This window comes from Chlamydomonas reinhardtii, chromosome 8 (assembly GCF_000002595.2).
Source record: "Chlamydomonas reinhardtii strain CC-503 cw92 mt+ chromosome 8, whole genome shotgun sequence".
NCBI classification, from domain to species: Eukaryota; Viridiplantae; Chlorophyta; class Chlorophyceae; order Chlamydomonadales; family Chlamydomonadaceae; genus Chlamydomonas; species Chlamydomonas reinhardtii.
The window spans coordinates 1,911,739-1,936,014 of NC_057011.1; the positions used below are offsets into that span (position 1 = coordinate 1,911,739).

Genomic DNA, 24,276 nt, shown 5'->3' on the forward strand with positions numbered 1-24,276 from the left:
AGCAGGATGGATGCGTCGTCCAAAACTCAACCTTCAGCTCGACCCGCTCGCAGAACAGGGCATTGATTACAATATGATTGGGCATTAGTAGATTGCGTCCCTGAATGCTAAGTAGAAGAGAGAGCCTCGACTTTCACTGCGCGCGTGCTCGTTTATGGCGCCTGAAGTTTAGATCGACCACATAGTCGTATAACAGCTTTAGAGGACTGTACCTAATTCGTCCGCTTGTGCCTTGCCTCCTCAACGACGACATCGGAGAACATGTGTGTTCGCGGTGCCTGAGAAAGAGCTGTCGAGCGAAGCGCACTGGTTCCTGGCAGCCTTGTCTTGCTGTTCAGCCGAACTCAAACTCTAAAACGACCACTGTGCAGCAGTCCGCCGGCCACACGGGCGCATCATGCCCGCGACGATGGAAATGGCCCGGTCTGGCTCGGCCCGCTCGCCGTCGGGCCGACTGCAGGTGGTGCCCCCTCCCCCCGGCGACAGCCCCGGCCACTCCCCCGGGGGAGGCGCCTCAGGGGGCCGGCTGACGCCAGGCAGTGGCCGCGACTCGCCCACGGCGGCCTCAGCCCGCCCACGTGACATCGTAGACAGGTGGGTTGAGTCGTGTGCTTGAATGCTCGGTTGGGCTCTTGCGGCCTGGCAGTTGGTGGCAATCAAGCAAAGCTTCACAGGCGACGTACAGATCAAAGCCATTGTTTGCGCGTAGTCTGGTATGCGGGCCGCTAAGACGGGCAAGTGCAGGGTGAAGCCAGGCAGCCCCTTCCGCTCGGGAAGCCGCGGGAGGTGCACATCACCCGTGTCTCTACACACTCCACACACACAATCACACACAATCACTCCGTCTCCACATCCGCAATGCAGCTACCTGAGACAGCTGTACGGCGGGGATACAGCCACACGCGTGCTGGCGGCGCAGGTGCGCGCGGGCGGATGGCTCACTGATGGTCCCACTGGGCACCCCGTGTCCGTGTGTTTCACCCGGCTCCATGCCATCAGAGGTTCACCCCACCTTCCTGTACCAGCCTCTTTTCCCCAGCGCATACCATAGACCTGTTGCTGGGCTCTGGGAGACTCGGTATACCCGGGACAGATAGAAACCCGCCTCCTCACCCTTGATCCGGCACCTCCCCTGCACCCCTTCACGGCCGCACACGCACACACGAAACACGCACACGCACACAACCACCACATTTCCACTGGTGTGCTTTCCTAGGACGACATACCCTCACGACATACCCACACGGCACGCACGTGTTGTGCACTCCAGGGCCTGGGCGCGCTGCCGTCCTTCCTGCCCCGCGCCCAGTCGGGCCAGGCGCTGGCTGCGGCCGTGGATCTGGGGGTGGTGGGCAGCCTGGCGGACGTGCTGGCCTGTGACGAGGAGCTGCCAGTGCAGGTAGGGGTGTGTGCGTGATGGGCGTCTGTGTGTGCGTGTGTGTTTGTTGGGCTGGGTGTGGCGGTTGCTTGTGTTGGGCTGGGCGACACGCAGCTTCGTGCTATCTTAACACACGTTTTGTTTCCCGTTCACATACAATCACAACGGCTTCCCCTCCCTCCCTCCCTCCCTCGTCCGCATGCAGGAGGCCTGCCTGCTGGCTCTGTCCTCGTTGCTGCTGGCCACGGCGCCGCACGAGGACCACGCCGCGCCGCTCAAGCCGCCGCACCTCAAGCTGCTGGGCCCAGCCATCATACGGCCCGAGGTGCTGGAGCAAATTGGTGAGAGCAGTGTTGAGGGGTGTGAATCTGTGCGGTCAGCACTCATACACCTAAGCCTGAAGACGGGGAGCAGTGGGCAGCTAGGGCGGGGCAGCTGGGCTGAGTGCGGGGGCACCGGTAGTTGAGGAAGTGGCTGTGTGGGACATGTACCCGTGGCTGTACCGGTAGTCGTGGTTAGCCTTACGCAAGCGGAAACGGCCACTGCACGTATGGCGCGCCCACGGCCAAAGCCGCCGCCGGCAAGCCCTCTCCTTCTCAACCTTTCCAACCCCCCTTCTTCCCAAACCCTCTTCGTCAAAATAAAACCCCTCATGCCTCCCTCCTACCCCACGCTCCTACCCCCGTTCCAGGCTACATCCTGACTGTCACCACCAGCAGTCGTGTGCTGTTGGCGGCGGCGCGCCTGATCGCCATCACCGCGCCGCACATCAGCCAGGTGGGGGGTTACATTCTTGACGAATCATTCCGATGGGGTGGGGGTGGGGGCGGTAGGTGTTCAATACCGCCACCGTGCACCTAGTGTAGCTGTCCTGAAGTCGCCATAATGCAACAATCTGCCATGCCGCAAACATGTGCACATGTCCAAACTCATTCCCATCGCGTTGCCTCCTCGCTTGCCCCCGCCCGCCACCCACTCGCCCGCAGTCCAACGACGTGCACGTGTTGGACAGCCGGATCATCCCCGCACTGCAGGTGGGGCCGGGCGGGGCTGGGGTTGAACTGGCATATGCATGGTGCGTGTGAGCTCGCAACGTGCCACTCTCATTGCAGCGAAGGCACCGGGCCCCCGTTCGGGGCTGCGGCTTCGCCCCCTTACCTGCACACCCACGCGCACCCACACGCAGGAACGGGCCCCGTCTTACATGCAACCGCACCCAATGGCCATACAGCTATACCGTGCGCATTTGTGCGCTCCCCTCTCCCTCATTCTCCCTATAGCACACACATACATCCGACACACTACCCGGCACCACAGGCCGCCATCGCCAACGCGCCGGGGCCAGGGGAGCGGCCCACCAGCGGCGCCGGCGGCGCCGCCGTCGCCTCGCCCCGCGACGCCGCCGCCTGCGCGCTGGCCCTCCTCGCCCTCGCCTCCGAGACGCCGGACCTGTACGTCGCCGTGCGCACGTCTGGTTTCTACCAGTCGCTGGCCGTGCTGTACCAGAGGACCATCGACCCGGACCAGACCAGCGGCGCGGTGCTGCCTGCCGATGCGGCGGCGCTGCTGCTGCGCGCCGTGACGCTGCCGCCGTCGTCACGCTGGGCGGCCAGCCTGGGGCGGGGCGCGGTGCGGGCCATGGAGCGGCAGCTGGAGGTGAGGGGTCGGGGCAGAGACAGGGGTGGGGCGGGGCGGGGCACCGCTTACCGCGCCTCGCCTGACTGCTAATCCGCTCGTTAGGACCCTGCGCCCACCCTGCCCACCCCGCCTGCACAATGCAACCCCCACCCCCGGCCCTCCCGCCCCCAGGAGAGCGACGCTCTGGAGTGCCTGTGCAGCTATGTGGCGGTGGAGGCGGGCGCGCTGAGGGCGCTGGGGCAGGGCCTGGCGGAGACGGCGGCGGACAACGCACGGGCGGTGATCGAGAAGAACAGGTGGGGGCGGGCGCCGTGGTGCCACTGGCATGTGGTGGTGCCTCCGTCCGCTGGTCTGCACTCAGGGATGCACACCTGCCGCATAATTGCGGAGACTTAGTCCGTTGTTGCCTAATCGGCTACTCCCTCGCACCCGGTTTGTCTGCATCTACCCAACTCTTGTAACCGCCCCACGGTTTCTTCCCCCTTGTGACCATCAATCACTCCCGGCCTTCCTGCCCCCCACTCCCTCACTCCTACTGCCTGCACTCTCGCTGCAGCTACGAGCTGGAGCACCTGCAGGAGCGGCAGCGCAGCCTGGGCCAGAGGCTGGCGGAGGTCAAGGACGCCGCGGCGGACACACGCAGGTGGGGAGGATTGGGGAGGAGTGGCGGCGGCGGGGAGTTCCACTCATGGGGGGGAGTTACACTCATGATAAGCTAAGGAAATGGTAGACGGTGGGCAATCTTGGGGTAACAGCAATCTTTACCGACGATGTCGACTAGCTCGGCCGGGGGGATGCCCTCTCCACCTGACACGGTGCGTATGTGTGCCACGACACGCAAGGCGTGGGAAGGGCCAAAGTCGAAAGTCGCCGCAAGGACAAAAACCTCTTGCTTCCGCTCAACCCGCTGTGAATCCTCCCAAGGGTGTTTCACAAACGCGCCCGGTTCCCCACAATGCGCTCCCCTGGCGCCCACACACGCACAGGGCGCTGGAGGACGCCCACGCCGCACTCGACCTGGCTCTGGAGCGAGCCGCCGACGCCGACGCCGCCGTGAAGGCCTCACGGCACCCGCTCGGCGGCTCGCCGGAGCAGCGCCGCGCCCGGCGGGAGGCGGAGGGCGCGGCGGCGCGCGCGGAGGAGGCGGCGGCGGCGGCTGGCGAGGCGGCGGCGGAGGCGGAGGAGGCGGTGGAGGATCTGCGGCTGGAGCTGAGCACTGTGCGACGGGCGGTGGGGCCGGTGCGCTGGCAGAGCGACCGAATGGCCCGAATGGAGGCGGCGGCGGCGGTGGGTGCGGGTTGGTGGGGTGGCAGCTGGTGGGGCTGGTGGGTGTGGTGGAGCTGGTGGGTGTGGTGGGACTGGTGGGTGTGGTGGGGCTGGAGGGTGTGGCGAGGCGGGAGCGGTTCCGGGCGTAGGGAACTGGTAGTGGTCAGGTCTGGAGTTGCAGGTGAGAGGTGAGTGGTCGCGTTGCGTTGTGTACAGGCTTACGTCACCGGTGCACTCGCCGTAGTGTCCTCTCCTGCCCCACCCTCCGCCTCCACCCCCATCGCCTCCCTGCCTGTACTCCGCTAGTTCGGCTTGCTTTGGTTTGGTGTCGTTTGGGCTGGTACTTGCAACCCACCCTCCGCCTCCGCCTCCGCCTCCTGTCTCCGCCCACCTCTCCCCAGGCCTGGCTGGACGCACACGGCGCACGCGCGCCCCCCAAGGTCAAACTGGCCCGACCCAACCTGGCACTGCTCAGCCAGGTGTGCGGCGGCGTGTGGGTGCACGGGCCTTGGGCACGGCACTGCCTCGTGTGTGTGACGAGGCTCCGAGGGGCCAGGCTCCCAGCGCCCACCTGGGCATGCGCTCTGCCTCCCAACTTACCTCCCACCCTATCACCTGCGGTTCTGCGCACTGCGGTCATTTTGCAAATCGGCATGTACCTACCGAGTTGCCATGTTTGTAGTGTTATACATCTACCGTATGCCGTGGGGGTTCCCCAGGCTTACGGGCAGTGTTTTTTTTCAAAACAAGGGTTTGCGGATTGGTTACTATTCGAGTTACGGGTGGCAACACGTTGCTGAATCCCACACAGGTCCTGCTGTACCTGTCCACGTGTGTCAAGTCGCCCGCCAGCAGCAGCACGGGCCCCGGCAGCCCGGGCGCCACCCCCGCCCACACCACCAGCGCCAACAGCACCGCCAGCAGCCCGCAGCACGCGGCGGCCATGCAGGCCAAGGCCCTGGGCGGCGGGCTGGTGCAGGCGGTGGTGAGTGGCTGCGGCGCGAGCTGTGGCGTGCCGGGTTCCTGTGTTGGGGTGTTGCAGCAGTTGTCGGTTATTGTGGTCGGTTGCTGTGGTCGTTGTCGTGTCCGTTGTCGTGGGTGGTATGGGGGGCGCAATGGGGACAACTGCTGTTCGAGGTTGCGAAATGGTTGCCAGTCTGGGTTGAGCAGGTTGCAGCCCGAAAGTGGTAACGAGCGCCTGCCAGCCGTCGCACACAGCAGCGCCACAACAATTGCCAAGCGCGGCAGCTGTGTTGCTGTGTCGCATGCGCCTCGGCCCTCGCTGCCCTCGGCCCTCGCTGTGCCCACTCTGTGGCTTCCTCGCGTGTGTGTCTCGCAGGTCCGGCTGTCGGGTGTGCTGTCCGGCCTGCGCTCGCTGGCGGCCGAGCTGGCGGCGCTGGCGGCGGACCTGGGGCTGCACCCGGACATGGCGGGCGCGCTGGCGGCGGCGGGCGGGGCCATGGGCCGTGAGGAGGCGGCGCTGGCAGGCGTGAGCCGGCGGGCGGCGGTGCGGCTGAAGCAGGTGCGGCGGCGGCATTGGACACATAGGATTGGAGGCGCTGGCGGGGAAGGGAGATGGGAACTCCAACACACATGCGTGCACCCTCGTCTGCTCCTTGTGCTTCTGCGTTTCCTTATCTTGTTAACACAACCCCTCTCAGGTTTCGGCCGAGTCTGCAAAGCTGCGCAAGTCGTTGCGGCTGACCTACTCGGCGCGCGGGCCGGCGGGCTCCCCCTCCAACAGCCGCAGCGGCGCGGCGCGGGCGGCGGAGCTGGAGGGGAAGCTGCTGGTGGGTGGCGGGAAGGGTGGAGCGGGTGGGATGGATGGGCATGGCGGGAGCGGCCCACCAGGACGCGTATGTACCGTACGTCACACTTGCCTTCGCAACGGAGGGTGTTTTTGGCGAAAGACTGCGCCGGCTGCTCCAATCGAACCTGCTGTGTACTGTGTTTGTTACAATCGCTCCCTGCGCAAAGCTTTTCCTTCTCCTTGTTTCTTCCTCCTTTTTATGTCCCCCTTCGTCTACTCATGCCCGCTTCTCACTGCTCTCCACCACCACCACCACCACCACCACCACCACCACCACCACCACCACCACCACCACCACCACCACCACCACCACCACCACACCCACCACACCCACCACACCGCCACCTGCCGCTCAGGACCTGGAGTCGGAGGAGCTGGAGCTGGGGGCGGTGCTGGCGGACTGCGAGGGGCTGGTGGAGCTGCTGGGCGCGCGCACACAGGCAAGGGCCGAGCCGTCGTCAAGTCAACCGGGTGGCGAGGTCGGGGGCCGTAATCACCAGGCGCACGGGCCTCCACATGGCCTATAGTCTCAAACATTGTGCCGGGTTTGCGATACCGCACGCACGGTACATGCGGTTGCTTACCGTACATCGTTACAGCTGTGTCGTACTGCACCGTGCCTGCATTGCACCGCACGCAGGCCGTCGCCGCTGCTAGCGGGGCGCTGTCCGAGGCGCACGCCGCTTTCGTCCGCGCCTTTCCAACCAGCGCCGCCGGCTCCACGCCCACCAAGGCCGCCGCCGCCGCTTCCGGCACCGCCCGCAGCCCGGGCGGCGGCGCCGGCTCTCCAAACGGTGGCGCCGGCGCCGGAGGCGCGGGCGATGCTGCCAAGGCTTTGGCTCTGGCGTCCCATAACATTATGGCTAAGGACCCCTCCCACCCCGCGGGACACCTCCTGGGGCTGCTGGCGCGCTCGCTGGCGCCTGTGATAGGCGGATCCGGATCCGGGACTGGATCCGGGCCGGGAGCTGGATCCAGTGGATCTGGATCCAACCTGGCGGCGCTAGTGGTGCACCTGTACGGGAGCGGTGCCGGCGCGGACTGGGTGGCGGCGGTGTCGGGCGGACCGCCGGGGGCGGGTGGGGGGCCGCCGGGTGTGCTGGGGCTGCTGGGGTTTGGCACGCCCAACGGCACTAGCGGGCTGCTGTCGGCGCAGGCGTCCAGCATGTCGGTTGGCGGCGGCAGTGTGTACGGCGGCGGCGGCGGCGGTACGGCCGGGAGGAGCCGGCCGGGCTCCGCTGGGCCCTCCCGCCCTCAGTCGGCTCGCAGCCTGGCGGGGGCTGGAGGGGCCGGGGGTGGCACGGCGGGCTTTGGCGCAGGCTACTACGCCGGGCCCGGGTCGGCACGGCCTGCTTCAGCACGACCTGGCGGCAGCGCCGCTGCCAGTCCCAGGTGCGGTCAGGGCCTCTGAAGGGGTTAAGAGGGGAGTGACACGGCCTGGGAGTGGGAGGTCTGTATGGGCTATGTGGGTGTGTCCTTACTCCCGCATGGCTGATAGGAGCTCGCACCCTCTCCTTATGACCCTTGCGAAGTCCCGGAAGAGACGCGCGACACACGTACCCACGTTGCAGGTCCCCGCGCGGCCCCGGCGGCTACGGCGCGGGAGTGGGCAGCTCCGGGTACGGCGGCGGGTACGGCGGTTTTAGCGGTTTCACCAACGGCGGCGGCGGCGGCGGCCTGAGCTACCCAAAGGATGCTGTGGGCCGTCCCATGCGGTATCCGCTGGACTCCAACTACGGCATCATTCAGGTACCTCTATCTATCTTAGAAGCTAGCTAATACAGTACTGGTGCTGTACGCCACGTGTTTGTTGAAATGCCTTCGGTGTGCTGTGCAAAACTCACACGCATCGCGCATCACCCAAACCCGTAACTTGCGTGCCGCCCGCTGCACACCATCGCATTGTAGGCCACGCAATCCCATGCTTCATGTCGACCGTTCACCTTGTATTACCTACTCACGCCACACAGGCCACGCACAGCCCCCTGCGCGGCTACAGCGCCCCCAACAACGGCCCCAAGTTCGCGCTGCTACTGCGGGACAAGGTCTGGTCGCGCGGCCCAGCTGCCACAGCCACCGGCGGCGGCAGTAGTATCACCAGCACCAGCGCCAGCAGCCCCACCAGCTACAGCCGCTCCTCGCCCGCCGGCACCGGCCTTTCGACTTCCACGTCGGCTGCTACAGCCGCCGGCCTGGGCGCTACCGCCGCCGGCAGTAGCCGGCCTTTGTCAGACGCCGAGGCTGAGGCGGCGCTCGAGGCGGCGCTGGCGGCGCTGCCGCCGGTGAGCGGCGAGCTGCCTGTGGCGGCGGAGAGCGGGCGTGTGGTGGCGGCTGTAGCAAACTCGGTGCTGTTTGACCCGGTGGACCTCGCGGTGCTGGGCCCGGGAGTGCTACAGCCGGCGGTCGCAAACGGTGAGTCCTACCGAGTCAATTGGTACCGTGAATTGGCTTAAACGTTACGGGCTTTTAAAATGCGTCAGCAGGCCCCTCTTGTAACCAAGGCAAATTTGGTATCCTAGCGGCGACTTGCATGTCTGTGTAATCTTCTTGAACGCCCTGTTGACGTGTCGCGGGCATGCGGTGCCAGCTTGCAAACTCCTGGCACCACGCCAAACCCCCAACTGGCAACTGACGTGCCATGCCCACTGACGTACTTGCCACAGGCGGCGGTAGCCAGGCGGGCACGCCGCGCGGCGGCGGCGGCGGCGGCGGCGAGGACGGCGCGCCCGCCCCCACCCTGACGGTGTGTGTGCTGGACGCGCTGCTGCTGCAGTCGGAGCTGCTGTGCGGAGTGCTGTGGGGGCTGGCGGCCCTGCAGGGCTTCTGCAGGTGCGGCTGTTCCCGCCTTTTGGAAACAACCTTCTCGCGCAATTTAACGATCACAAACCGGAGCTTTACTGCGCTCTTATCGGTACAGTCCTTGCCCAGAAAGCGCCTCCGCACCCTGACTGTCTACCTGCCTCTGAATCCACCAACCCCATTCTGCCACTCTCCATCGATGCAAGCCACCCACCCTCTCCCACCCATCCACCCCCCATACATATAGTAACCCAAACCCAACCCAACCCAACCCGCAGGCACGCCAGCCGCGCCTGTCGCTCTCTGCCCACGCAGCTGGACTTCTCCTCCCTGGCCCTGCTCCCGCCCGGGCAGGTGCCGGCGGCCTCCCTGGCGGCGCTGCACCGGCTGTGGGCGGAGGCGCTGGGGCGGCAGCCCGAGCTGCGAGTGCCCAGTGGGTGTGGGGAGGAGGAGGAGGGCAGCGGGGGGGGGGCGTAGATACCAGTCCAAACTATTGTAAACCGAGCTAAACTAGCGGAGCACGGGCAGAGGCGTTAGTTGCAAGGCGGGGGCAAGTGGGGCGGGGCAGCGGGAGGGCAGTGGGAGGGTTGGGGTGCGGGGTTGCTGCTTCTGTTATTACTTGTATGGGCAAGGGTTAAGGGTTTTGAGGGTGTAAGGATTCTTCGTTGAGCCCGCGCACGTAACCCCGCCCTAACCCCCGTGCCTCTGCCTGCGTCGGTCCTTTCCCTTCCTGCCGGCTGCCTGTCCCCAGTCGCTCGCTCGGTGCAGCAGATTGCGGAGTTGGGCCTGGTGCCGCCCGGCGACTTCCCCGCCGTGTACCGGGCCAGCGGTGTGGTGGCGGCGCTGGTGTCCATGTTGGCTGGCGCGTTGAGGCCGGGAGGGGGCGGCAAGGTGCGAGGGTGTCGGGCAGGGCAGGGCAGGGCAGGGCAGGGCAGGGCAGGGCAGGGCAGGGCAGGGCAGGGCAGGGCAGGGCAGGGCAGGGCAGAGCAGGGGGTCAAGCAGAGTGGGTGTTGTAGGTGCCTGAGTGGTGATATCGCCGCGAGAGTCAGGATGTCCGTGCTATCGTCCTTTACTTCCTACCAGCCGCAGCCAGACGGCCTTAGCGGTTCAGGCCAGCCGCTATTCCCCACCCTACCCCATCCCCACCCTTGTCACACCCCGCTGCCTTGTAACCAACCAGGCATCCAAGTCCGCCTCCGACCCAGCCGACGCCAACGGCGGGGGCGGCTCGCCTCCCGGCTCCCCCAGCGGCCCCGGGTCCCCACACGACACGGCCACCGGCGCCGACAGTCGCCCTGCTCCCGGCAGCCTGGGGGCGCCGCTGGCTCCTCGCCACGTGGGCCGCAAGACCGCCACCGCGCCGCCCACCCTGCGGCTGAGCGCGGCGCAGCAGGCGGAGCAGGCGGCGGCGGCGCGGGCGCTGCTGGCCATCAGCGACGCGCAGCCCGAGGTGCTGGCGTCCATTGCGGAGGACGAGCAGGTGGGGTGGAGGCCGGCAGGGGGTGGCGGGGGGGCGGAGTGGCTGCCTCAACGGTTTGTTTGGTCCAAACCCCTGCAGCTCGCCCATGCATCTACCTAACGCATCATCAAGACAGCGCGCCCCGTCCCACACCCCTCTCCTCCCAAACCCCTTTCCTCCCCACCCCTCGCCTCCCCCAACCCCTCTCCTCCCACCCCACCCCCTGCAGCTGCTGTCCCGCCTGTCCTCGCTGTGCCTGGACCACTCCATGGCCTGGCCCGCCCGCCTGGCCGCCGCCGACCTGCTGGCAGACCTGGTGCTGGGCGGCGGCGGCGGCGCGGCGGCGGCGCTGGCGGGCGGCGCCTACGCCGGCCTGGCCGAGGTCATGAACCGGGACACCTACCCCTACCTCAACCAGGTGTGCGCGTGTGTGTGTGTGTGTGTGTGTGTGTGTGTGTGTGTGTGTGTGTGTGTGTGTGTGTGTGTGTGTGTGTGTGCGTGTGCGTGTGTGTGAGGGTGCGTGTGTGTGATGGTGCGGAAGTGGTGGTGCGGGGCGGTGGTATGCGGCAGTGGTGTATGTGTGTGGCAGGGAGGTGCCTGGCCTACCGCGGTTCCTTGCTTGCAGGTACCCTCTCCAGCGGCGGAGCCGCCCTCAAAACTTGTAACATGACGCAATACATGGAAACCAATAACTCCCTCTTGCATGAACGGTGGCTATCTTGTTCGTGGGTTGATGAACACGACGCCCGCTTCCCCGCGCCGCCTCCAGGACCCGCGCGGCAGCAAGTCCACGGTGGTGTCGGCGTTGGCGGCGGTGGCGGCACACGAGGAGCTGTTGGAGGCGGTGGTGACGGCGGCGGCGGCGTGAGTGGCGGCGGCGGCCTAGCACCGTATTAGGAGTTAGCCGTCCAAGCACAATGGAGGGATAACGTGGGGCGTGATGCACGTGTGCGTGCATGTAGCGGCGGGGGAGGGGCAGGGTTGCATGCGCGTTCCCAGCGTGTATAACCTGCCTCCCTCCTTACCTCCTGCCGCTCCCCCCCCCTCTCCCTCCCTCGCAGCCCCTCCGGCCCCTGCTCCGGCCTGCCCCTGGACAGCGCTGATCAGGTGCTGGCAGCCATCCTGCGCTCGCTGTGGGGCGTGTGCCAGCAGGTGTACAACACCATGAGCGCAGACAGGACAGGTGTGTGCGAGCAGGCAGGGCAGCAGCGGAGCGGGGCAGCGGAGCGAGTGTGGACGGCTGCGTTGAGGTCATTCATATGTGCGGGCTGTCTCCCAGCCCGGCTCATGCCGCCACCCGCAGCACGGCAGCACCGCTGCGGCACTCTTCTGCCTCACTAACCCCTGCAACCCCTTTCCTTCCCCGCACATACCGGCAATCCTGTCGGCGCCCTCGCCCCTCCCCCGCTTACAACTAACGCCTATGCCTGTGCACCACTCTTTTAACTTACTTTGTTTTAGTTTGGGCTGGTATTTACAACCCCCCCCCCTCCTCCGGAGATGATGGGACTCATCGTTGGGCTCGGGCATTTACACACACACCCTCCCCCGCCTGCTGCACTGCCCGCTGTTCCATGTTCCCGATGCCCTTACCTTGTTCCCATGGGCTCGACCTCGCAACCCTCCCCCGCCTACGCCACTGACCCGCCAGGCCGCGGGCGGTACGTGGACCCCGCCCTCATCTCCGCCCTCACGTCCACCGCCGCCACCGCGGCACACGAGCTGGCGGTGCTGGCAGACACGCAGCCCCAGGCGAGGCGCGTGCTGCAGAGCGAGCTGGGGCTGGCGCGCAAGATATCCATATCCTTCCTGCAGGTACGGGGTGCATTATGTAGGGTGTGGGGTGCTGGGGTAGGAAGCTGTTACATGCCGCTGCGGAGGCGTTGTATCGTATGGGCCAGGGCTTGCAAGGGTATGGCTTTCCGCCACCCTTGTAACACGCCCCCCTGAAGCCCCGAATCCCTGAAGCTTGTTACCCATGGATCCTACCGTCTGCAAATGTCATGCGTGCGGCGCAGGCGATCAAGGACGCACCCTTGTATGAGGCACTGCTGGAGCTGCGCAAGAACATCACCTAATGGACGTCAACAAGCGACATAGTTCTAAGCTTCATACATTGCCATTGATAGGTGCATGGCACGCAGCGGTGGTGTGGCTTTGGCTGGCGAGTCAGTTGGATAGTGGCTGGATGAAGGAAGCAGCGGACGGTACGCGGAGGATGGTGGCAGGGATGGCGTGGGAGTTGCGAGCTCCAAGCGCAGGATGAGCAGCTGCATGAAATGATTTGAGGTTACGATAGAATGTCTACTTTGGTAAACCTCGGGGCAATCGCGACGTGGAGGTGACGCCATGGGTGCATCGCTGGTCAAGCTCAGGTGTGGGTCTGGTGCAGCGTGCAAGGCACTAACAAACAACACAATGTTCGTAGAGTGACCGTCTCATTAACTTGTAAAACAATACTGCGAAACAGTGCGGTTGCAGAGGCGCTGACTGCTTTGACCTTGCTTGGTTTGCCAGTCCTGACTCTGTAGCACGAGGAGACCACGAAAAAATCATATTGCGGCCGAGTTGTGAGCCCAACGCGGCCCTTTGCTAGCCGGCCTCGAGGCGAGGACCCATTCGCGGCAACCTCGCTCGCCTACCACCTGGAGAACCGTGCGCAGCGCTCCTGGCGCCCCTGAGCTGACGCTGGGGCTGAGGAGGGCCGCTGGGCTCTCAGCAAACCCAGCAAGCAAACCGGCGGCCTCTGACACAGCTAACAGATGGCTCCGCTCAGCCCAGAGCAGGCGCAGTCGGCGCGGACAAAGTTTGAGGAGTTAAAGAAACTGACCGAGCAGCGGCAAGCGGTCAACGTCGAGCTCCTCAATAAACTTTCTCGAGCCCTTGAGAAGGTTGGCATCAGGCCGGGCGCTGCGGCGCCAGTGGCAGTCGCGGGCAGCAAGCCGGCCAGCAGCTCTGTGAAGCGGCCATCGCTGCCGGCTGGGATCCCCGACGCCAAGCGGCCGAAGCTCGATTCGGAGACGGACAAGAAGATCCAGGACATCTGGAGGCTGTGTGGCTCGACCGTGGATTACCTGCTGAAGAAGAAGAACGCGCAGGTCTTTGGGCGTCCAGTGGACCCCGTTCGGGATGGCGTGCCGGATTACCTCAAGGTGGGCTAGAGTGGGTCTCTGGCTCAGGGGTGCCACTTGGCGCGGTCGCACGAGTGTCGACCAGGTCATTGGCATAGTTTGCGAGGCTGCACTGGTTGCACTTGGAGCGCGCAGTCAGAGCTCCGCCCCTGTTTGGGTATGCAGTTCATCTTGCATCCGATGGACCTGGGGACCATCAAGGCAAAGCTCAGAGAGCGCCGGTACAACGACCCGCGCGAGTTTGCGGCGGACATGCGGCTTGTGTGGTCCAACTGCCGCACCTACAACCAAATCGGCACGTCGGTGCGCCAGTGGGGCGACCAGCTGTCGGACGACTTTGAGCGGAAGTGGGCGGATTACAACTGCGAGCAGCGCTGGGATGACCTGATGGCAACGCGGGACCCGCAGGTGAGCCGTCGGAAGCAGGGAATGAAGAGGTAGATGGAAGGTCTGCGCAGGGGCGGCGCAGGCGCAGCGCAGGCGCAGCGCAGCGCACAGCGTGTAAGGACACGTACCTGCATGCTGCCATCACCCCTGACGCACTGTGTTGCCGCCCAGCTTGAACCGGAGCGTGCAGTTGATATCAGCCAACGTATGTTTGCGTTATGTGCTCGCATGCTCACCCCTTGCCCCGCGGCGTGCCCTGCGCAATGCAGAACGTGTCGCTGGACCGGCGGATAGCGTCGAGCGCGCGGCAGCTGCTGCAGCGCGTCAACTCAGTACAGCTGATGCAGGAGGCAGACCCCACGCGCGCCATGACATCGGTGCGCCTCACACGTGCGCTTGTGCTGCTTTTCGCCAGTCGTGCGTGGACCACATAGCCCACTGCTGCTGCTTCCATGCCAGACCACGCCTTGTGCCCCGCGCGTGCCGACGCAGTCTCCACTATGCATCGGCCCTGCCTTGCACGCATGCAACCCCTCTTTCCCCTCGCCCTAGCACCATCTTTCACCTCGTTCTCCATGCCTCCTCTCTCGCCGCTCTCGCCCTGGCAGGTGGAGAAGCGCAAGCTGAGCATCGCGCTGAGCGAGCTGCAGGGCGACCAGCTGGCGGACGTGCTCAACATCATCGCGGAGAACCTCAAGGACGTCAACCCCGACGACGACGAGGAGATCGAGCTGGATGTCGACCAGCTGGACAACACCACGCTGTGGCGCCTGCGGGAGTACTGCGACGGCGTCGCCAACCGCGGTGCGGGTGGCGGCGGCCCCGGGCACGTGGCGCCATCGAAGGTGGCGCCGTCGCGGGCCGTGGCCGGAGGTGGTGGCGCGACGGGCGCGGTGTCGCGGCCGGCACACGACAACGGCAAGCAGCAGGCGCATACGGCGAAGCCGGCGGCACGGACGGAGAGCGGATCGGGTGAGGGCGGGGGCGGCGGCATGGGTGCGGGACTAGTGTCCTGGGCAGGTCGATGTGATGGCATGCTTGTCGACGCAATCATTCGCACTTCCAGGGCTCATCAATTTCAGCTCCGTGCTCTTGCCGCCTGGCTTACCGCTCCCTCTCCTTGCGCGCCACAGAGTCGGACCGGTACTCGGCGGAGCAGGACGTCAAGGGATCTAACATGGTCGAGCAGCCGCAAAGTAATGGGGTTGGCGTGGGGCAGGCACAGCAGCCGCAGCAGCCGCAGCAACCGCAGCAGCCAGACCAGCAGCAGCAACAACAGCAGCAACCGGCCGAGGGGACGGAGGGGGCAGAGGGAGAGGGTGGGGATGCTGACATGGCGCCAGCTGCCACGGCCACGGCAACGGCCACGGAAGCCGACGGCGAGGCGGAGGCCGGGGCAGACACAGCCGAGGGCACTGAAGCGCCTGAGGCAGACGCGGAGGCCACGGAAGCGGGCGCGGAGCCGACTGCCACTGCTGCTGAAGGCGCCGAGGCCGGCGGGCAGGAGACCGCGGATGACGCTGAGGGTGCCATGGAGGCTGCGCCTGCCAGCGAGGCCGCCGGCGCAGACGCCGCCGCTGCCGCAGGCGCGGAGGAGGCGCAACCCGACGACGGCGCTCAGGACACGGAAATGGGGGACGCTGCAGCTGAGGCCGAGGCAGAGGGGCCTGAGGCGGCCAAGGGTGGTGCAGCAGAGGCGGCTGAGGCTGAGGCTGAGGCCGAAGCAGCTGGCACGGCTGCGCCCAGCGAGGCCGGCGACGCAGAGGCCATGGAACAGGATCAGCAGCCGGGCGAGGGCGGGACAGCTGAAGAGGCGGAGGCCGCGGAAGCCGAGGCCGGTGCAGAGGCCAAGGAGGCGGCTGCAGAGGCGGCCGCGCCCGAAGCAGAGGAGGCTGCTGAGGCAGGCGATAAGCCGGAGGCAAACGCAGCAGCGGCCGAGGTGGAGGAGGGGGCTGGCCCAGAAGAGACGAATGCTGAGGTGGCAGCCGATGCGGCGGCGTAGCAGTTTCAAACCAGCACAGGGCAGCGCCGCATGGCCTCACAATCTTTGGATCAGAAGCTGGGGCGCATCAGTAGCAGTGCTGACAGTCCATTACCCCTAGCAGCAGGGGAACAGCTGGCAGCTCAGTCGGTTGCTGCGGTTGCTGCGGCTGGCTGGGGGTTTTGTGACTAGGCGTGTGCCGCAGAGTGCGGCTGTCTCCGTCGCTGTCTTGCGTTTGGCTGCGGATTGGCATGTTGCGTTGTTGTTCGCGGTTGCGTGGCTGCGGCTGGTGTGGTCGGTCAGTGGCGCTGCCGGGGGCTTTGGCTGACAGAGGCTGTCGGGTAGTGCCGTGCCGATGACGTTGCCGCCGCCCGCCGCCGCCGCTGCCGACGCCGCCGCTGCTGCCGACGCCCGTGGTGTGCCGTGGTGTGCTGCACACAGGTCAGCCGAACTTTGTGAAAAACCAGCGTACCGCGATTCCGGTGGACGAATCGGCGACCGCGCCCAAGGACAAGTCCGCCATCGCAACCGACAAGAAGTCAAACAAGGTGCGGTGGCGGCAGCAGCGGCGGCGGCAAAGCGTGTTAGCGTTAGGGCGGCAAGCGCGTGGCGTGGTATTTTTATATTGCGTTCAAGCGTATGCGCACGCTGACGGCTTTTGTACGTGTGGCGCGATTGTGAGCGCGTGTGGTGTTACTGAGTTTATCGAAACGGCATGGCGGCACGCGAGGCTCAGGCGGCTCAGTGCCTGTGCCCGCTTCACCCCATATGCCATGTGGACAATTTGACTTCGCGAGTTGACTCGCACGACTTTCATTTTCACGCGTGTGTGACGTTGCAAAATGCGTTGATGACAGCACGCACCCGACGCCTTACTTCGACACACCTTCTCGGACTCAAAAGTTGAGCGGGGACTCACACAGACCGCATGGGAACTTTGCTTGGTACCTGTTGCCCGATGCATACCTGCACATAATTGCGTCCAGAATCCTAACGCCCGGAATGTGGCGTGCGAGGTTGTAAAAACGATGGCGCACTGCGCTGGAAATACTGTAGTACAAACCGCGCCTTTGGCGGAGACGCGCGATGGATGCCTGTCTGTGTTCGTCGGCAGGGTCTGCCAAGGGTGGTTGGTGGCGGGTGGACAACCGCGGGGTGGCGGCAGCGTGAGCGGTTGTGGCCTGCTCCTCTACTACTGTTGTGCCTGTGGTAGGCCTTCTCAACCTCCAAACCCGAGTCACTGTTTGCGGCGCTCCGGCACCCTGTGTGTCTCCCCCTTGCCCGCCCATACCTGCACGCACACAGGATGTGGTGCTGAACGCGTCGGCCTGGCAGGACGCGGCGGAGGACGGGGCAGAGGGCGGCGGCGAGGGCGGCGACGGCGTGGGCGGCGACGAGGACGGCGATGACCTGTGGGACTCGTTCCGCAGCGTGGCGGAGCGGGAGAAGCTGCAGGTGGGCGTGATGGTGTGGAAAGGTGGAAGGGGCGGGCGGGCAAGAGCTGGACGTCGGTGCAAGTGGACCTGTGTGTGTATGGAGGGGGAGGGAGCTGGGACACCTGCCTGGAATGGCGGTGCGCGTGGGGCGGGGCAGGGGGTGGGCCCGGCAGCTGAAGGTGGCGCGCTAAGATACTCGTGCGGAGGGGTGTGGTCTGCTGCGTCCACTGCGGCAAGCGCGGTCTGGGACAGCAGCAGCACAGGGCAGCGGAAGGTCATTTGCATAGATCACAGGTCCTTCTGTCGAGCGCTTTACCACGCTTCTCAACGCTCACGGGTGTCTGTCTGCCTGCACAGAAAGAGGAGGAGGAGAAGCGGCGAAAGGAGCTGGAACAGGAGCGCGAGCGGGTGAGTGTGGCATGCACTTATAATGAGGAGACGGGGAACTGGCATTACGGCGGTCTAGGGCTGAGCTGGCATTATGGCGGGCTAGGGCTGAGAGCCTTGTGTGCCAGCACACCTACCTGCTCCACGCAATGCTCCATCTGCGCCGGCCAACCTTTGACCAACTACCGCACGCCACTTCATTCGGACGTGACCGGGTTGTGGGCCTGGATGCATTCCGCACTGTCCCCTAACGCGCATTTACATGACGCACGGACGAACACGCGGCGCGCACGCAGGAGCGGCTGCGTGCGGTGGCGGAGGCGCGGCAGGCCAAGGAGGAGGAGGAGCGCAAGATGCGCGAGGCGGAGGAGCAGGCGGCGGCGGAGGAGAAGCGCAAGAAAGACGAGGCGCGGGCCAAGGAGCTGGAGGAGCTGCAGGTGGGGTGGCTGCCCAGGAGGAGGAGAAAGGCTCGATGCTTTTGCTGGGCAATGGTCATGAGTCACAAACAGTGGAATGTGGGCATTGGGGCCGGCGGCGGCCTGCTCCGGCTGGGGCCGGCACGGTGGGCGATGCCGCCCGGCGCAGGCTTTATAGGGGGCGCTGTGTGCCACTGTGCTGGTGTTTGGCAGCGGTGCCACTCAGGTGCCACACCAGAGCTATGGCGAACAGTCATAGCCCTGGTGTGGCACCGGAGTGGCACCGCTGGTGGACAGGGCCGGCGACGGCGGCCGCGGCCCTGCCGCCCCTGGCCCACCACGCCGACCATACTGTGGGCCACGTCTCACCTCCTTTGCACTTGTTCCGACCTCTGCCGCCCCGCTCGCGCTTCTTCGCCCGCTTCCTGACGTCGTCGTGCCCGCTCCCCCATCGCTTCTTCTTAATTAAGCATGAAAATATCCCCCTCCCCTCCCGGCGCTGCGCAGATGCAAGCCAACACGGCGCAGGTGTACCAGCCGCCCGACGCCGCGGCGCTGGGGTCGCTGGACCCGGCGGGGGCGGACATCAACGACCTCGGGCTGACCTACAAGCACGATGAGGACGGAGACGGCTTCGAGGATTGAGGGCTGAGGGGAGAGGAGGAGGGCGCGGAGGCGGGGGCGGGGGCGGGGGTGGAGGAGGTGCTTGCCGAGAGGTTCTGTGGTGCAAGGAGAGGGTGGGGAGGAAGGGCCGTGAGGAGGCAAGGGATGAGAGACAGCCATCGTTGGCTTGGAGCGGGGCTTGTGTCTGAGCCGCTGAGGGCGCTGTTCGGACGGAGGCGCGGGCGGGAAGGGACACCTGGCTCGGCGCTCAGTGTTGTAGCGGTTGCGCGGATGCAGGGGCGCCTGGCTTGGAACTGATACGGTACTTGCCTATGAAACACTAGATCTGCGTAGGGCCGGCACTGCCACCGGACAAACAGCCAAGGAAAGTATGCTAGGTGCAGCCGTGGTAGCGTAGGTGGTCTGATGAGGACGGGCGAAATAGTTAATTGAAGGAGCGCAGGAGAGCGTGTGAGGGAGAGCGGTGTGAGCCGGAATAGAGGGCGTTTGCGTGTGCTTGGGGACTTTTTACTTAGGTACAACATAACAACCACGGGATGGCGCAGTCATTCGCCCATGCCAGGATAGGTGTATGTGCATCAGCCTGCTGTAGGGATGCATTCCCCAGGCTACTGATGAAGCAGGGGTGGTGAGCAGATCGTGTGGGTTGCTGGGCAACACCGCCAGGAGGTACGGTTTGTCATACGTAGGGTGCCACAGATGTAGCTAAGGCTTCAGCCTTGTTGGTTTGGATGGCCCCCTTACCAAGTTACCCACCCGTCGTATGAAAGACGTGGTTCCGCGGGGCTGCTGGGAGTGCAGCTGACATAGCGCGTGGGTAGTGCGCTAGCCAAACGGTTTCCCGTGTCAAGACCCCATGCAGCTTTCTAGAAGAATTTCGCTCACTGTCCAAACTGATTGCTGATTTTTATGCATTACATCAATCAAGCAGCTCATACATAGGGCTTTCCACTAAAAGGCAGGAAGAAAATGCAAGCTTACAGGAGGGCCTCGCTTCCACGAGCCTCCATCCATAGAAGAAATGTAGCTTGTTGTTACCAGAATGCAAATGCACGCCGTGCATTACCAATTGTTGCAAGCGCTGCGGCGGCATCATCGGCGTCCACCGCCGCAACACCGACCGCGGCGCTTGAGGGCGCGCTCAAGCAGTGCCTTCTCCAGGTAACACGAAAACACATAATTCATGTGGAATGGGCGGCGTCTTGCTGCTTGACACAAACCCCCGCGTGCCCTTGTCACGATGGCCCGGCGACAAACCCCTGTTGCCCTTGCCCTTGCTCACCAGAACTACACTGCACACCGCTATGGCGCCTGCCTGTTTCCTTGCTTATCATCTTATCCCCCACCACCGTCGTACCCCTTTACCAATGCCTCCTGAGATTCCTTGCTAGCCCCGATCACATCATGCGCCACACCACCCCATGCCTCACACCTCCAACAGACCCGCATCGACTCCGGTGAGCGCGGCCGCGGCCTGTTCTACGAGCCCGCGCCCGGTGCGGAGCCGGCGGTAGCTGACCCCATCAAGGACGAGGAGGCGATGATGAGTCAACAGCGCGCCATGCCGCCGGCGCTGCCGCCGCTGCTGCGTGTGCCGCTGATGTGGGGGCTGCCGCTGGTGTGCGCGCCGGGGCAGGAGGGAGTGGAGCTGCAGGAGGAGCTGTTGGACGAGTGGCAGGTGTGGCGTGGCAAGGAGCGGTCTGGGGATATGTCCCAAAACAGGGGCGCGCACCTCAGGCTCAAAAGACGGAATGTTTAAGGTTCTGAAATGCTCCAAGAGTGGTAGGCGGCCAGGGGGGCGGCCAGCTTTGGGGTTGGCGGGCTAGAAGGCCTGAGGGCTGAAGGGCCAGGTCGGACAGAGGGTTAGAGGGCCGGACGTTTAGAGGCCAGGGGTTGCGGGGCACAAGCCGACCAACCCAAAGTGGCATGGGGCATGCCGGCATGGCATGGAATGGACTGGGGATGTGCCTAGAAACAGGGTCCGCGAATGGGACACTGGGTCTTGCAGGGGCTCACGAGGCCCAGCCCATGAGCGCATGCCATTGCCGCACGTCGTCAGCCGACACCCTGCCCATATCCCTCACCTCCCACTCACTCTCTCCCTGACTCCCTGACTCCCTGACTCCCTCCCGCCCCGGCCCCCACACAGGAGTTGAACAAGGTGCAGCTGCCGCAGGCGCTGGTGCGGCTGCTGCTGGCCACCGAGCGCCCGCCTGCGGCCAGGTAGGTAGCCAGCTGCTTACTACTCAGGCAGCTAGGCGGCGACACGGGGGACTGAGCAGCAGCGGTCGTACACGCGTGAGGCTTGTTGCAGCAGGCAATTAGGGCGCGGGGTAGGGCCGGGTGGCGGCCTGGCGGCCTGGCGTGCTGGAAGGAGGGGAAGTAAACACATGTGTGCGTGTGTGAGGCGGGGTCAGCAAAGCAACTCCTGCCGCGCTTTCAGCCGCCCTCAAGGGACATCGCCCGGGTTGCAACTCTTGCCTGTTCACTAGTCCTCAACCTCATGCCCACGCACCCATGCACCCATGCTACGCATGCTACCCATGCAGGCTATCGGCCTGGTTCCTGTGGGCCACGCGCAGCCCCGCCGCCGCCGGCTCCCCTCTGGCTGAGTTCGCGGCGCACGTGCTCCCGCGCGACTCCGCGTCCTGCCTGCGCCTCATCCCGACGGAGGAGGCACGGTGCGTGGCAGGGGGGGGGGTGTCAGGAGGGGTGGAGAGGGGGGCAGTTCACTCCAGTCCCAACTAAACCGAGAGCGTGTGCATTCCAGGACATGGGGTTTCAGAGCCGGTGCATGCGTGGCGTGTCATCTCTTTGAGCGGATTCGTGGGGTGGTTTTAGCAGCCGCTGTTGGGTACGGTGTCGCCGGCCGCGGCTGCCTGTACCCACGCCGCCAACAAGTCCTGCCCTGCTCCTGCTGCTGCTCCCGTGCGTCCGCCACCCGCGCCACAGCCTGCCTCCGGACGCGATGCCAACTTTGAGCAACATGCGCAAGCAGGTGCGGGGAGGAGGGGGCGAGGGGAGGAGGAGGAACATGCACTAGCATGCCCTCGATGCTGACCGGGTTGCGCACCTCGTGCCTCCTGCATATGAGATGTGTGGGCTGCCACGTCATGCCTCTGCCGTGCTGGCGGAGTTTACGTGACCGGGCCCAAGTCCAACGATAGCGGTGGGTCCCAAACTGAAAGCCGGATCGCTCACCCCGGTGGGATTGCGTCCGCAGGTGTCGGCGGCAGTGGAGGAGCTGCAGGCGGCGGGGGCGGTGGATGGGTTCAGCCTAGACGACCTGTGGTGGGCCTTTGACATGGGTGAGTGCCCAGACGTGCTGGTGGTTGCAAGGGCGTCAGGGCCCGTTGCGACCGCGCATGGACGGTTTCTCATACACACGGACACACACGGACACAAGCACACACAGGAGCCGTACGGGGCACGAGTGTCGTGGGTGGGGGCGGGAGCCTGCAGGAAGCTGAGCCGGGGCTGGAACGACTTGCATGCAGCCACCTCCGTGCCGCCACTTACCGTGCATTCAATTCATCCTGCCCCCCCCCCCCACCCCCCACCCCATCCGCGTCCCCCTCCCCGCAGTCATCTCCCGCTCCTTCTCCGTCTCGGTGACCGACCCCAACACCGGCAACCCAACGCCCCTGGCCGCCTACGTGCCTTGGGCATGCCTCATCAACCACTCACCCAACCCCAACGCCGTGTTCGCGGCAGACCTCTCTCCCGACCGACGCGAGTTCGTTGTCGTACCGCGGTTGCGGTACACGCCCATTGAATCCGGGTTCGAGGTGTGCATCAGCTACGGCGGTGGACTGGACGGGCGCAGTACATTACTAAAGTACGGGTTCGTGTCAACGGGCAACGTCAACGACCGATTGGATTTGCCGCCCGGAATGGCCGAGGCGGCGGCACGGCTGAAGCAGCAGGCCATGATCAGGTGTGCGTTTTGTATTGTCAATGCATGAGCGCGTGTGCGTGTTTCTTTTTACTAGATATTAGTACTGGGATATGAGTGTGTGCGCGTTTGTGTTGAATGGGGTGGATGGCAAGGTGGGCTCTCGAGGCTTGGGCAAACTCCAGTGCACGGGCGCCTGGTGGTTATATGGCTGGCACGGTCAGCAAGAGGATGTGCAGGGGATGTGCAGGGGATGTGAAGGAGATGTGCAGGCGCCCAATCAAACCCAGCAACCATTCCGCCCTCCCCGCATGCACTGCCGTGCATGAACGCACTCGGACACGTCCTATCCCCACGCCCCATCCCCCCTTCATCCCCGTCTTTTTCGCAGTGCGGCTGAGGCGATCAGCGAGCGGCGCGCCACGGCGGCGGCGGAGGCGTCTGGCGGCGCCGTCACCAGCCCCAGCAGCAGCGCCAACCTGACCGCCGCGGAGAAGGAGCGCAACCTGGTCTACTGCGCCCTGGCCTCGGTGCTGGAGGCGGCGGGCGACTGGCAGGCGGCGCGGGACGCGGAGGAGGCGGCGGGGCAAGGTGTGTGTGTGTGTGCGTGTGTGTGTGTGTGTGTGTGTGTGTGTGTGTGTGTGTGTGTGTGTGTGTGTGTGTGTGTGTGTGTGTGTGTGTGTGTGTGTGTGCGGTGTGTATGGGGGGCGGGGCTTGCGGACAGGCCACGGCAGGGGGGTTGCGTTCCCAACGGGCTGACTCGTCAAGTGTTATGGTGGGGCTAGCTAGGCACGGCGCGTACGGCATGCGCCACAGGCTGGCCTCGTGCCATGGCAGTGCCGGGTGCAAGGATGGCTGCCGCCTGTCCTGGCGGGCCGCGTACACCGCACTGCCACACTGACCCCAGTCACCCGACCACGCCCATCCATCTCGCCCTCCCCTGCCCGCAGCCCCGCCCGCCACCAAGGGATTCAGCGGCGGCCCCGCGCCCGCCCTCATCAAGTGGGCCAAGGCACAGGCGGAAGCCTACGCCGCACCCACCGGTCCCGCGCCGCCACCGCCGGCACCTGACGCGCCGTTGCCGTGCCGGCCGCCGGCGGAGGCCGAGGCGCCCGCGGGCGAGGACTTGTCGGCTGCGATCAATGTGCTGCGGAGCGAGCGGCGACGCATTGCGCTCGCGATTGTAGACCTGGTGGAAGAGTATCGCAAGCAGAACACGGCAGCTTGAGGACACTGGGGAATGAGGACTGCTTGATGAGTGCCGGATGAGTGCGGAATGAGTACTGTGTGAGTTGATGTGGCGAGAGTGGTGTGGCGGAAGCTGCTGAGAGGGATCGTGTGTATTGGGATGCGCGATTGCGGCATTGCGGTTGGAGTGAACGGCTGGCAGTGGCTGCTGTGGCACGCGTAGGCTCAGCTTCAGCGGACACCATGTTGCAGCTTTTGAGCAGGCGCGCGTGAGCAGGCGGGAGCGGGATGGCAGCTGGAAGATGCCTCCGGATGTACACAAATGTCAAGGTACCCTTGTGCGGACTTGCCATGGAAGGGGATACTTTCATATGGTGATGTTACGGCGGTGGTCGCGGCATGTCATGCTGTGATGAGTGTGATCAAATGCCTAATATGCAGTAATCGCCAAGACCCAACCCAGACGCTATGCCGGAAGCGG

The 24,276-nt window shown here is 65.2% G+C and overlaps 3 protein-coding genes across 3 annotated transcripts; all 3 read left to right on the forward strand.

Annotated features, from left to right (window-relative positions):
* The first annotated feature begins 105 nt into the window (after positions 1-105).
* CHLRE_08g367250v5 (uncharacterized protein) lies at positions 106-12,814 on the forward strand. The gene is made up of 27 exons (XM_043064958.1): positions 106-594; positions 865-919; positions 1,271-1,399; positions 1,584-1,719; positions 2,070-2,155; positions 2,365-2,412; positions 2,696-3,034; positions 3,188-3,312; positions 3,573-3,659; positions 4,003-4,303; positions 4,684-4,761; positions 5,094-5,267; positions 5,622-5,804; positions 5,944-6,072; positions 6,449-6,532; positions 6,733-7,484; positions 7,664-7,841; positions 8,063-8,504; positions 8,756-8,921; positions 9,170-9,324; positions 9,643-9,782; positions 10,072-10,371; positions 10,580-10,768; positions 11,120-11,214; positions 11,412-11,533; positions 12,002-12,165; positions 12,369-12,814. The coding sequence occupies exons 1-27, from the start codon at positions 416-418 to the stop codon at positions 12,426-12,428; spliced, it is 4,896 nt and encodes a 1,631-aa protein (XP_042921959.1). The 5' UTR covers positions 106-415; the 3' UTR covers positions 12,429-12,814.
* A 61-nt stretch (positions 12,815-12,875) lies between these two features.
* On the forward strand, positions 12,876-19,577 carry CHLRE_08g367300v5 (uncharacterized protein). Its single transcript, XM_043064959.1, has 10 exons — positions 12,876-13,502; positions 13,647-13,889; positions 14,138-14,245; positions 14,477-14,840; positions 15,002-15,823; positions 16,291-16,397; positions 17,155-17,304; positions 17,643-17,693; positions 17,969-18,109; positions 18,596-19,577. The coding sequence occupies exons 1-10, from the start codon at positions 13,113-13,115 to the stop codon at positions 18,731-18,733; spliced, it is 2,514 nt and encodes an 837-aa protein (XP_042921960.1). The 5' UTR covers positions 12,876-13,112; the 3' UTR covers positions 18,734-19,577.
* A 48-nt stretch (positions 19,578-19,625) lies between these two features.
* CHLRE_08g367350v5 (uncharacterized protein) lies at positions 19,626-24,267 on the forward strand. The gene is made up of 9 exons (XM_043064960.1): positions 19,626-19,873; positions 20,154-20,390; positions 20,862-20,935; positions 21,262-21,393; positions 21,665-21,710; positions 21,936-22,020; positions 22,298-22,649; positions 22,999-23,198; positions 23,558-24,267. Exons 1-9 carry the CDS (start codon positions 19,682-19,684, stop codon positions 23,833-23,835), a joined length of 1,596 nt encoding a protein of 531 aa, XP_042921961.1. The 5' UTR covers positions 19,626-19,681; the 3' UTR covers positions 23,836-24,267.
* Positions 24,268-24,276: the final 9 nt, after the last annotated feature.

Coding starts and splice junctions, on each gene's coding strand:
- CHLRE_08g367300v5 (XM_043064959.1), top strand. CDS start 13,113: ATGGCTCCGCTCAGCCCAGAGCAGGCGCAGTCGGCGCGGACAAAGTTT. Junction 15,824..16,290: donor CGAGGTGGAGGAGGGGGCTG/GCCCAGAAGAGA, acceptor TGCTGCACACAG/GTCAGCCGAACTTTGTGAAA. Junction 16,398..17,154: donor CCGACAAGAAGTCAAACAAG/GTGCGGTGGCGG, acceptor GCACGCACACAG/GATGTGGTGCTGAACGCGTC.
- CHLRE_08g367250v5 (XM_043064958.1), top strand. CDS start 416: ATGGCCCGGTCTGGCTCGGCCCGCTCGCCGTCGGGCCGACTGCAGGTG. Junction 7,485..7,663: donor AGCGCCGCTGCCAGTCCCAG/GTGCGGTCAGGG, acceptor CCCACGTTGCAG/GTCCCCGCGCGGCCCCGGCG. Junction 9,325..9,642: donor GCCCGAGCTGCGAGTGCCCA/GTGGGTGTGGGG, acceptor GCCTGTCCCCAG/TCGCTCGCTCGGTGCAGCAG.
- CHLRE_08g367350v5 (XM_043064960.1), top strand. CDS start 19,682: ATGCAAGCTTACAGGAGGGCCTCGCTTCCACGAGCCTCCATCCATAGA. Junction 22,650..22,998: donor AAGCAGCAGGCCATGATCAG/GTGTGCGTTTTG, acceptor TCTTTTTCGCAG/TGCGGCTGAGGCGATCAGCG. Junction 23,199..23,557: donor GGAGGAGGCGGCGGGGCAAG/GTGTGTGTGTGT, acceptor CCCTGCCCGCAG/CCCCGCCCGCCACCAAGGGA.